The sequence below is a fragment of the Macaca thibetana genome, chromosome 5 (assembly GCF_024542745.1).
Source record: "Macaca thibetana thibetana isolate TM-01 chromosome 5, ASM2454274v1, whole genome shotgun sequence".
NCBI classification, from domain to species: Eukaryota; Metazoa; Chordata; class Mammalia; order Primates; family Cercopithecidae; genus Macaca; species Macaca thibetana.
Genome location: NC_065582.1, coordinates 81,304,493 through 81,316,869, shown reverse-complemented (window position 1 = coordinate 81,316,869; position 12,377 = coordinate 81,304,493). Strand labels below are relative to the sequence as shown.

The following is a 12,377-nucleotide window of genomic DNA, read 5'->3' as shown; positions in this document are numbered from 1 at the left end:
ACAGGGTTGAAACTTTCAGCCTCACTCTTCTCCCCTGACCTCTGGGGAGCAGAAAGGCATTAGAGAGATTGAGTTCAATCACCAATGGCCTATGATTTAATCAAACATGCAACTTAAAGCCTACATAAAAACCTCTAAATGATGGGGTTCAGAGAGCTTCCCGGTTGGTGAGCACACGGAGGTACTGGGTGGGGGGTGGGGTTGAAGATCATGGAGAAAGCATTGAAGCTCTGCCACCCCTTCCCTGCACATCTCTTCCATCTGGCTGTTACTGAGTCTATAAGAAACTGGGAGTAGCAAATAAAGCATTTTACTGAGTTCTGTGAGTTGTCCTAGCCAATGATCAAACCTGGTGTGGGGACAAGGTAGGGAGGTAGGAAACCTTGGATTCATAATCAGCCAGGCAAGAAAGTGGGTAGCCTGGGCACCCCATTTGGGCTGGGATCTAAAACAGGGCAGTGTATAGGAGTGAGCCCTTAACCTGTGAGGGCTGAGCTAACTCCAGATAGCTAGAGTCAAAATTAAATTGAATCACTGGATACCAGATTATATCAGAGATTAAACAAACTGGTTATTGTGAGGAAAAAAGTCTTCAAAAGTCTTACAAAACTAAGCTTGAAAAGGGGATAAAATGTACTTAGCTTATTTTAGAAATAAAGTTGTCATTATATATAGTATAACCCTTTACCACTTAGATTTACGTTTTAGGACTTACATAAATCATAATTCACTAGGCAAAATGTGCGTCTTTCCAAGGAAAATTAGATAACCCACAAACACCTTTCTTATTGCACTTACACAGAACAAGCATTTCACACTAGCTGGGCACAGGTATGAGCAGTTTATTTCTTTAATGAACATTCTTTCCAACCCAGATAGTGTTGTCTTTGATCTGTTCAAGTACTTTAAAAGTACTCAAGAAATAATCTTTCTAAGGTCAACAAAATGCCCATGCCGCTTCCATTTCTTAATCCCAACTACAGTTAGGGAACAACTGATCAAGGAATGTGAAAGAGAGTCAGAGAAAAGATTCTATTTCAGAAATAAACTAGAAATGGAAAGAATCTGGATACTAGTAAGGGCAGTGTAGTAGAAACATGAGTGTGTAGGCTGCAGAATCAATCAGAACTGTGTGCAAACCTCACTCTCTCTAACTGAACTATCTGGGAGAAATAACTTCACCTCTGGAATCTGTTTCCTCAGCAGCAAAATGAAGATAATTATAAATACTTATCAGTTTCAATGTAAATTGGATGCAACAATGCCACTGCAGTACCTAACACAGGGCCTAACACATAGTAAGAGTTCAACTGATAAGTTACTGTTGATGGTCTCCATCTCTGCCTGTGACGGTTAATACCGTCTGTCAACTTGATTGGATGGAAAGGATACAAACTACTGATCCTGGGTGCGTCTGTGAGGGCATTGCCAAAGGAGATTAACATTTGAGTCAGTGGGCTAGGAAACGCAAACCCATTCTTATCTGAGTGGGCACCATCTAATCAGCTACAAGCATGACTAGAATATAAACAGGCAGGAAAATGTGAAAAAAGAGACTGGCCTAGCCTCCCAGCCTACACCTTTCTCCCATGCTGGATGCTTCCTGCCCTCAAACATCAGACTCCAAGTTCTTCGGTTTTGGAACTCAGACTGGCTCTCCTTGCTCCTCAGCCTGCAGATGGCCTACTGTGGGACCTTGTGATCATGCAAATTAATACTTAATAAACTCATATATATATGTGTGTGTGTATATATATGTGTGTGTATATATATGTGTGTGTATATATGTGTGTATATATGTATATATATGTGTGTGTATATATATTCCATTAGTTCTGTCCCTCTAGAGAACCCTAATATACTGCCCATGGCATTCTCTTTCAGCACACACGTTTATATATTCTTTTACATAATGCTGGTTAATCTAGGACCCCTAACCTTCACCTCCCTACTCCAAACACATACTCTAAAGCTGCATAGATTTAGTTATTATCCCTTGCTTTAAAGCAACATGGTATGTGATATATTCACCCCCTTCACCTCCCCATCTATATTTAGATTGTACTATGTGTCCTCCCATAGCCCACCTTTGGAAAACCTAGCAAATGTCTTTGTGATAACGATGAAGTTGAATGAACTGAATTTGCTACCCCTGGATAGAGGGAGTTCGATATGAAAAGTACACATTATAGCAAGTCACTTTGCAATGAAGTACAGTGGGCAAATGCACAACTGGCATCTCTAAGGATAAACTTTGAGCTGAATGTCAGGTATTCACTGGTTTCTCCATGTGCCCTAATGCCCACTGGGATTCAACTTAGTGAGAAAAACAACCAAAAGAAAATAAATGCCAGATATAGTTGTGTGTATATGTGTATTTCTTCCTTCAATTGCATTTTAAAATTCTACATCATAGTATAACAGAAGAGAAATAAATGAATCTATATATGGTCATTCTAGTCTATACACTATAAACAAAATAACAGTGGTGAAGACCAAACATTAAGGTCCATGAGGCCGGAATGTTTATTGCTTAATTCACTGCCACATCTCCAGCGTTCACAAAAGTGCCTACCACATATAGCGCCATCGATTAAATTAACTAAAAAAATCAACTAAGTACAACAGAGAAATACGCATGCTTTCATTGGGAAGTGAAGTCATTTATTCAGAAAACCATGTAACAAATATTGAAAAGGAGGGTGACACCAAAAGAAAGCTATCAAATTAAGTAGGCATTTGCATTTCTTCTTTTGTCACCACCCACCTTTAAGATAAAAATTAACAGTTTTTCAAAAGAAAATTTCTCTCTCCTAAATGAACACAATCAGAATCCCTTACTGGATGTAGATTTAATTACATCTCACTTAAGTGTAAGGAGAACACTCCTGAAAGTAAAAGCCAGAGGTGAAAGAAAATGACTGAAATTCTAGATGCAGAATCCAACATGTCCATGAACAAGTTTCTTCATTTCTCTGAACCACTTCAAATGTTTACTGTATGAATAAAATTAAACAACATATGAAAAGAGCTTAACACAAAGACCATTTGGAAAACTACCACAGTAATTCAGGTGAGAGATAGTTGGAAGCTAAATTAGGAAAAAAGGCCATTTCTCCAACTGAAATAAACAGAACAAGTTATTTTAAAAGACAACATACTACATATATATGTCCCTTATAATAAGGACTCAGCAAATGTTAATTTCTTATCTATCCTTCTTTTTCAATGAAACTGTCCAATCATCAGATTGTCTAGCAGGCATAATATAGATTAGTATCCATATGAAAGGAAGAACAATTAGCATAATCATTAATTAGGTACAAATAAATTAGGAGAAAGGCATTAACTAAGACCACAGAGATAAGACAAGCAATAGCACCAAACTATGAAGAATTTTGAACACAAATCATCTCTCCTCTTTATTTTATCTTATTTTCAGTGATGTATTTTATTTTATTTCATTTTTTTATTTCAGACAGGGTCTCACTCTGTCATCCAGGCTGGAGGGCAGTGGCACAATCATAGCTCTCTGCAGCCTCAAACTCCTGGGCTCAAGAGATCCTCTGGCCTCAGCCTCCTGAGCGGCTGGGACATGCCACCACACCTGACTACTTTTTAAAAAAATTTTTCGGAGACAGAGACAGGATCTCACTATGTTGCCCAGGCTGGTCTGGAACTCCTGGCCTCAAGCAATCTTCCTGCTTCAGTTTCCCAAAGTGCTGGGATTACAAGTGTGAACCACCACACCTGGCATACAAATTGTCTCAATTCCATAAACAATGGGAAAATCAGTAAGTGTTTTAGAGCAAAAAAGGGAAATGCTTCGACTACACTTTAGAAAGATAATTTTGTGAATATCATAGGATGGACAAAAGGGCACACAGAACTGGAGGTGTGGTAACCAGTTAGCGGAATATGGGATAGTATGATCCTAAAATCACACAGTGTCAATTTACCTTCAGTTTTTAAACCATCAGAGAAAAAAAGCAAGATGCAAAGTCCTGTGCATCACAAATACCACGGAATCTGTATTTTCATTATACAGAATTATAGTTAAAAACCAACTGAACCCTGAATACAATGTGGAATCCTGGATTGAATCCTGGAACAGGAAGAACGTTAGTGAAAAAATAAGTGAAGAGCTGCAAAATTTTCTCAAAACCAAGTTTTGTTTTGTTTTGTTTCAAGAAAAACTTAAAATTATCCTCCTCCCTGAAGAAAAAAAAAGAGCTTATACATAGGGAAAGTGTCAAACCCAAAGGATACTACTCTAAATAGGGCCCCAAAGAAGTGATTACGAATTTAAAGTGAGAAAGATGGGAAGAAGGTGGGAGAAACCTGTGGCATCCAACACAAATCAAGCTTAATAATCCCATAAACATGTCTGAACTATCTGGAATTTATAGTCAACGATTAATAAGCCCCATAAAATTATATAAAATGGTATCTATTAAATATGTACATTTTTCTGAGATTTTATAAAACACTTACGAATCACTAGATATTTTAAAAATCAAAACAAATAATAAAACTGTATAGCCATCCCTCAGTATCTGAGGGGAATTGGTTCCAGGACCCCTTGAGGACACCAAAATCCACAGATGCTCAAGCGATATAAAATGGCACAACATTCACGTACAATCTACACACATCTTCCCATATACTTTACATCATCTCTGCATTACTTATAATATCTAATACAATGTAAACATTATATAAGTAGTTGTTACATTGTATTCTTTTTAAAATTTGTATTCTTTTTCATTGTTGTATTAATTTTCCTGAATATTCTCAATCCATGGTTGTTTCAATCCACAAATGTGGAACCCACAGATATAGAACCCCAGATACAGAGAGTCAACTTTGTAACACTGATATGGCAAATTTCAAATTAAAAAAAGATAGGCTCAGTATACAAAAAAACTCAAACAAAACTACAATCAAAATGAAAAGGAAAAATACTAGAACTATAGTTTCAATAAAAATGAAATGGATTTAATATCTATGTCTAGAAATAGAATTTTATACAAATTTCTAAGAAAACAGCAACGGAGTAAAACTGAAGAGAAAGGATAAACAATGCATTGAAAACAAAATAGATTTCAAAAGAGAGCATCACCTAACAAATGAAAAGGCCAGCCAATCTACAATCATAAACTTTCTGGAGCCCATTGCAGAACTGAGGTGAAAAAAAGCAGTGAGATGAACTGCTTCCAAGTGACAAGTCCCACCAAGAAAAGACCAGGCACATGAACTGCTTACCTTTAGCAGAACATGGGAGGAAGAGGTGGCTACAATAAAGGCAGGTAAGAGGAAAAGAGCTAAAATGTCTTTAAAACTTTTAAAGGCTGAGTGTGAACTAGTGTGACAGGCTTAGTACAATTGAGGACCGGGGGTACCAGACACAAGGGGTCCTGAACTCACTCACAAGCACGCCTATGGCAGGTGCTCAGAACATAAATCAGGAGGAGGTCTAGAGACTAAAAAGAGTCTTCCTCAGTGGGGCACAGGCAAAAACCTATGCTCACTCACCAGACCCTTCTTTCATAACCACAAAAGCCTTAAGCTAATGAAAAAGGAAAGGAAACCCTCAAACCTTCCCAGGGTCTTCTGTTTCTGGGGGAGGGGTGGAAGCAAATATGGTCTGCCAAAAAGAAGGAGATGAAGGAAATCCTTTTGGGCCCAAGATCCGGCATTCATACAAACCAGGTAGCCAGTACAAAACAGATACAAAACATGCTAATGCATGTGAGGAAAAGAAAACTCCCTTCCAAGCCTCCCAGGGTGAAAGCAGAGAGTAGCTGTTACGCAGGGAGAGGAAGAAGCACTGAGGAAAAACCCACCTCAAGACTCAGGAGCATACAGGTCGCGCCTTAGACTGAAGTTGGGCCAGGAAACTGAGAATCATCACCACTTCCCAGTCATGAGCCTACCACCAAGTGATAAGCCACAGCAGTATGCTGCTGAGAGACGAACAGGAAGAAGACTCCTTCTGTGGTACAGGTATACAGGGAACACTGAGGATGAAGGAGGAACACTAAGAAAAACCCAAGAGCAGGCCAGGCCCCACGCTAAGTACAAGGTAGAAGAGCCCACCACTGCAGAAATTTGAAGCCTGTGATGCAGTAAGAATAACTTCATAAGGAATAAGGACTGCCAAATCCAGCTGAGGGCTAAATCAACCTACTACAATAACAGTATGACAGAAAATGAAACATGCCCATGACATAAACACTACTTCAATCTCTACTGTACATCTAGACACAATGTGCAGCATTCACAAAACATTACAAGATACACCAAAAAGCAAGAAAAACTACCCACTGTCGAGAGATATGACAAAGAAATCTCAACAACATGAGATTCAGAAATAACACACATGTTCAAACCATAAGGCAGGATTTTTTTTTTTTTCTTTGAGGCAGAGTCTCACTCTGTCACCCAGGCTGGACTGCAGTGGTGTAATCTCAGCTCACTGCAACCTCCACCTCCCAGGTTCAAGCAATCCTCAATCTAGTACTTTTTAACTGGGATTAAGTTAAAGGATCTAATGAAAAAGTGGACAGCATGCATGGAGAGATGGAGAATTTCAACAGAAAAATGAATACTGTCAAAAAAAAAAAAAGTCAAATAATGAGAATTGTTTTTTAATGATTATCAGAATTTAAAAATTCCTTCTATGAGCATATGAATAGATTGGATACAGTTAAGGAATCAGCAAACTTAAAAATCAGTTATTAGAAATTATCAAAGCTAAAATGTTAACAGAAAAGGGATGAAAGAAACACAGCATCTAAAAACTGTGGGACAATATATTATTTAACATATGGGTAACTAGAGTACCAGAAGAAGAGTGAAAAAGGCAAAGGAAATACTTAACATGATAATGGCCAAGAGTTTCCAAAAACTAATGAAAAAAATATGTATCTACCCAAGCAGGTTGGGGAATTCTAAACAGGAAGAAAAAAGACTTAATTAAATACAAGACCTAGACACATGATATTAAACCCACTAAAATCCAAGGAGTAACAGAAAATCTTAAATTCAAACACGCAAAAAAAATCACACAGAGGAACAAAGAAAAGAATTACATTATACTTCTCATCAGAAATGAAGCAAACAAAAAAAAAGGAACATCTTTAAAGCACTAAAAGAAAAAAAAAATCTGTCAATGCAGAATTCTATGCTCAGTAAAAGTATTTTCTAAAAATGAACAAACAGATGAGAAAGACTGATAAAAAGCCTTTCCAAATTCATTCCCCTGTGCCTCCCAGTATGCCATGGACATAACTGAAATCATGATTTCTAACACACTTCCGAGGAGTTAAACACTCTTATGTCTGTTTCTATCACTTATAATGTAAATTCCTCAAGGATGGAGACACTGCTGATAAATCTTTGCATTACTAGCGCCTAGGACTGTAAAATCTACAGTGGTGGGCTTTTAATCAGTGTGTGGTTGATGATGGATGATGAAAGAATGGACGCTGGGACAGCTTTGGAGAGATGAGAGGGAAGCTAAAAGTAGAACAATAGGATTAGAACAAGAGTGCAGAAGTCATTTAAAAAGAAACCTAGAAGGCAGAGATGACGAAGCATAAAACCTCCTGGGATGTCTCAGTGACCTGCAAATAATGATATCTGAACAGTAAATACAGAGAAAAACATCAGAATATATCGATTTACATTATTTATATTTATTCAGCTACAATGTTTAGATAAAATAAAATAGGAAGCAAAGTCCCACATTATCTACCTGGTAGATATAATGTGGAAAAAATCAAAGGCTAAATGTTTATAATATATTCAGACAAAGAAACTTCTTTAAAGTTGTATGTCGAATATATCCAGTAAGACAGACTAGATGAAAGAGGTTTATAAGATACACTAGATGAAAGAGGTTTATTACAGGATTTTGTAGACTAAGAGGAGGTTCAAACTCCAAAACCCACAGTTAGGACAGAATGAGGAAAGATGGTACCTCATTTTCTGTGTACCCCTAGGTCAGGACTGAACAGCAAAGGGTGGATGCATGACAAGGTGACAGGGTAATCAATGACCCAAGACCTCTACCCACACAGAGGCCAGATCCTCTCCAACTACAGTGAACTATGTGACCCTCTAACGAAAAGGGGAAAGGGGACTGAAGGTAGTATGGACAAAGCACAAGGGAAAGAAAACTTCTAAAAACCCAGACTAAAGTCTGAAGGAACCCTGCACTTGTTAGTGGGCCTGAGTACCCTGGAGAACATCAAGCCTCTTCATGCCTCCATATGTCCAGGCACCCAAAGGTCCTTATGTCCTAGAAACTTACATCCTCCACAGGTCCCTCTCTAGAATCCACCCATAAGGAGATCAGCATGTTATCACAAGGAAAATGTGGGCGCTCTAAATGTCTAAGAAAACTTAACTACTTTGTATACCTCAAATTGAAAAATATAACACTATCAAGTTATAGGACTGAATAATCATGGCTGGATTTTCTGTTAGGTATTTTTCTGTGGTAAAATTACTGGTAAAGTACAAGACTGTTTGACTCCTAAGCCTCCTGAGGTTTATACTGATGGGGATATTTCATATACCGCACATTCACGGTGTTCCCCACAACACCTCACACTGACATACAGACACAGAACACCGCTGGCATTTCAAAGCATTTAAAATATAAACGTTACTCAACATTAACACCACCATTTTTTTTTTGGAGGGGGAAGATTATGAGAGAGATGTAATTTTTCTCTGATGATTCCTTCTTTCATCTTCTCTTACCCGTTCCTGTAGAAGTTCCACAACTTGCTGGACACAGTCATTTACATCACAGGAGTCTGTTTTCAGCACCAACTCAGGGGCTTCTGGCTTTTCATATTCAGAATCGATCCCAGTGAAACCTGTGAAAGGTACCAGATAACAGAGTAGGGTGGAAAATAAAATTAAAATTGCTTTGTTTTCTCAGCGCAGACCTCTGCTACACTGAAGTTAGTATCTGCGCTGTCCTCCAAGTCACACGATTATAGTAATGAAGTGTCTTTCTTGGGAGATTTCTAATTAAACTTTTTTTTTTCCTATACTGGGGGCCATTTTAAACTGCAAAACTACCCAAAATAGCATAAAAATGTAAAAAATCTGGCACCAAATAGGCTGCACAAAGAAAAACTGCTTATGGTTTGAGAACTAAACCCAGAAGGTAAAGTGCTGCCTCGTCGATTTTCGCTGGGAACTGTGTCAGGTGTGTCGGACGTGCTGCACTGACCGTGAAAGTGCCAGGAGTATTGATGTGGAGATTACAAATAAATTTTGTCAAGTAGGCAAATTCATAAATATCGAATCCACAAATAGTAAGAATCAATTCTACTACTTTTGTCACCTTTTTTCTTTCTTTTTTGTCTTAAAAAAATGCCCAAGTTGCCTGTGAAGATGTACGGAATTAATACCAGGTGATTCAAAGCATCTCAATTTCTCTACAGGACATGGACATAAAACCAAACCTGACAAGATTATTTTCTTCTCAGTGCAAAAACAAACACTAAGTCAATCTGTCCAGTATATTCATAAGAATTATCCGTGGACAAATTGAAGCTCTGCAGGCTTCTTCTGCCATCAGATAACAAGTGTTAAGTCAAATCAACTACTATCTGCTTAAACTAGACATAAATAAGGATAGTAAATAGATCACAAAATAAATTACACAATCAAATATAGTTTTAGTAATAACCACTATTTAGATTTTTCCTATGGTATATGTGTTACCATATAACTGCTAAGAAAAGAGCAAATAGATGACAATTTCCCAGAGAGGGTTAGCCGAGTTAAAGATAGGCTATTCCTATCTTATACCCCTGACCTTACCTCACACGTAAGTCATTCAAGGCTTGTCTATCTTGGAAAGCCTAGGTCACTCTTAGGTTAGAATGGTATGCATGAATTTAAAATCATTACCATTAATATTAAGAAATGCAGCTAGCAAAAGAGTTCAATAATATATACTACAAACCTACAGCGCACTTATTTCATTTTTTTCTATTTCCTATTTCTAAGCATCCCCTGCAGTCCTGAACTCAAGAAAAAATTTCTGCATGACCAGTATTCCCATTTAGCAGTGGGTCACAAGAAAATGGCTGGGGAAAAAAAAAAAATCCGGTTAAGAACACTAATTGTTAAGCTCTGATTCTTAAATGCGACGATATACTGGAATTACCGGGTCCCACCCCATGAGATTCTTATTTCACTGGTCTGGAGTACAGCCTTGGCACTGGATTTTTAAAAGTTCCCAAGGAAATGCTTACATGCAGCAAAGCTTGACAAGCACTGGGTTAGAAGAGGTGGCTTAACATTTTAGAAGCCCTGGAGTTCTCCTACTAGATAATTTATCCATAAGTGATTACAATGATAAATGTAAATTCTGAGGAAAAACATTTAAGTAGGTAATAAAAACTATCTTAAGTAGTCATCATGAAAATAATTGAGATAACATAATGAATGACACAAGGATATACTGACTGTCCAATAAATGTCATGTAAAGGTCTGTAACAGCCTGAGGCCCTGTGAATATACACAATCTTGTCTGTCCTGGAATGTTTACCATTACAGCTTTGAAACAGAGTTGATAGGGAACTTGTTAAGCACCATTTACAAGTAAAAGCTTTTTAAAAAAATAAGTGACTCTACAATCAGGAACTCCAGCACCATGGGAAACCTAAATATCAGTGTATGCATACAGACACACACACACACATTAACCTAAGGAACATTTTATCAACCTCTACTCAGGGGAATACAGTCAATAACTGAGAAAGTAAACAAGAAACTGGACTAATACAAACACACTCCCAGTTATACAGTACAAACTGTAAGAGACTCAAGAGCATTGTGGACAAGGTCTTATTCATCTTTGAATACCTGGCACCAAATATATACCTTGCAAATAGAAAGCTGAGGACTAAACTCTCATTTTTTATCTTGCCCCAATTCCTATCTAAGGGGCCTGGGAAGTCATGCCCTACAAACCATAAATTTTCATCAGATAGGTTTTATTTAACCCTATATATCATGACTTCTTTTCCAACCTGACTCTGGCATAACATTGCAAGACAAGAAGAAAATCAAAACATTTTCCCCAAAACATGTTTCTTTGTCATATTTTGAAATGGCCCTGCAAAGCTGTTTTTTGTGGGGGGAAATTTGTATCTTTAAAGAATCGTTATTAACAAAACCATTTTTTTTTCTTCCAGACCCTCCCAAGAGAGATTAAGATCTGAACAGGAAACATCTGTCATCTGTTGGCTCTAAGGGTAGCCACTGTAAGACTTCAAAAGAACTTTGGTCTCCACAATCTTTATCTTAACCTGAACATTCTCTTTCTATCAATCCCAGGTCTTTAGACAAACCCAATCAATTGTCAACCAGAAAACGTTTAAATTCACCTATATCCAAGAAGCCCCCCGACAACCTGGCTTTGAGTTGTCCCACCTTTCTGGACCAAACAAGTGTATTTCTTTTATGTATTTGATTGATGTCTCATGCCTCTCTAAAATGTATAAAACCAAGCTATGCCCTGACCACCTTGGGCACATGTTCTCAGGACCTCCTGAGGGCTGTGTCATGGGCCACAGTCAATGGTATTTGGTTCAGAATAAATCTCTTCAAATATTTTACAAGAATTCAACTCTTTTCGTCACCAAAGCATTGGCAAATGTGTATTGAATATTCCACTCCCACTCCACCTTCTTATCCATCCAACAAGCATTAACTGTGTGTGTCACAGGTATATGCTTTGGGTGATGTACTGTGCTAAATTCTAAACACACAAAAATGTTCACTATGATCTCCCTGCTCACAAGCAGCTTACTCCAGCCAGGATGACAAACCTTCCCTCACCAATCCATTCGTGCAAAAACAACAAAACCAACTACAATTAAAATAAGTAAAAAGTTTAGACTTTATTTAGGATCCACCATTTTGCTTTTCTGTGCCAAATTTCTACACAAAGACTGATCTGAAAACTGGCCATTGAGAGAGTAATATGGGAGTTGAAGGGTTAAACAGGTTTTCCTCCAATTGTCCTAAATTATTCTGGTCAAGCAGCCTGCTCTTTCTGGGTCAAGAAAGTAACAGCTTAATGGGGTAGAGGGTTGACAGGCAGGAGTCCCCATCAAGGAACTGATTCTCCATAGTCACATTACCGGAGGTCAGCCTTGCCCATGGAACTAATGTTACCACAGCAGATGGAACTTGACCCAACTGCCAAAGCATTCCCAGGTCCAAATACAGAAGAACCCAGAATAACTACCATTTTCCTTCCCACTCTATCTTATTCTTTTCAGGGCCAAAAACTGAATGCCAAAATCTATCATCGAGAGAGTTCCTGGGAGTTCCT

General features: G+C 38.0%; 1 protein-coding gene across 3 annotated transcripts in view; it reads right to left on the bottom strand.

The window, feature by feature from the left end:
- The window catches only part of PAPSS1 (3'-phosphoadenosine 5'-phosphosulfate synthase 1), a 102,711-nt gene that overhangs the window by 55,968 nt on the left and 34,366 nt on the right, over positions 1 to 12,377 (bottom strand). For all 3 annotated transcript variants that reach the window (XM_050790997.1, XM_050790998.1, XM_050790999.1), the window contains exon 5: positions 8,773 to 8,891. In XM_050790997.1, coding sequence (XP_050646954.1) covers positions 8,773 to 8,891 — 119 coding nt within the window. The remainder of the gene's footprint in view (positions 1 to 8,772; positions 8,892 to 12,377) is intronic.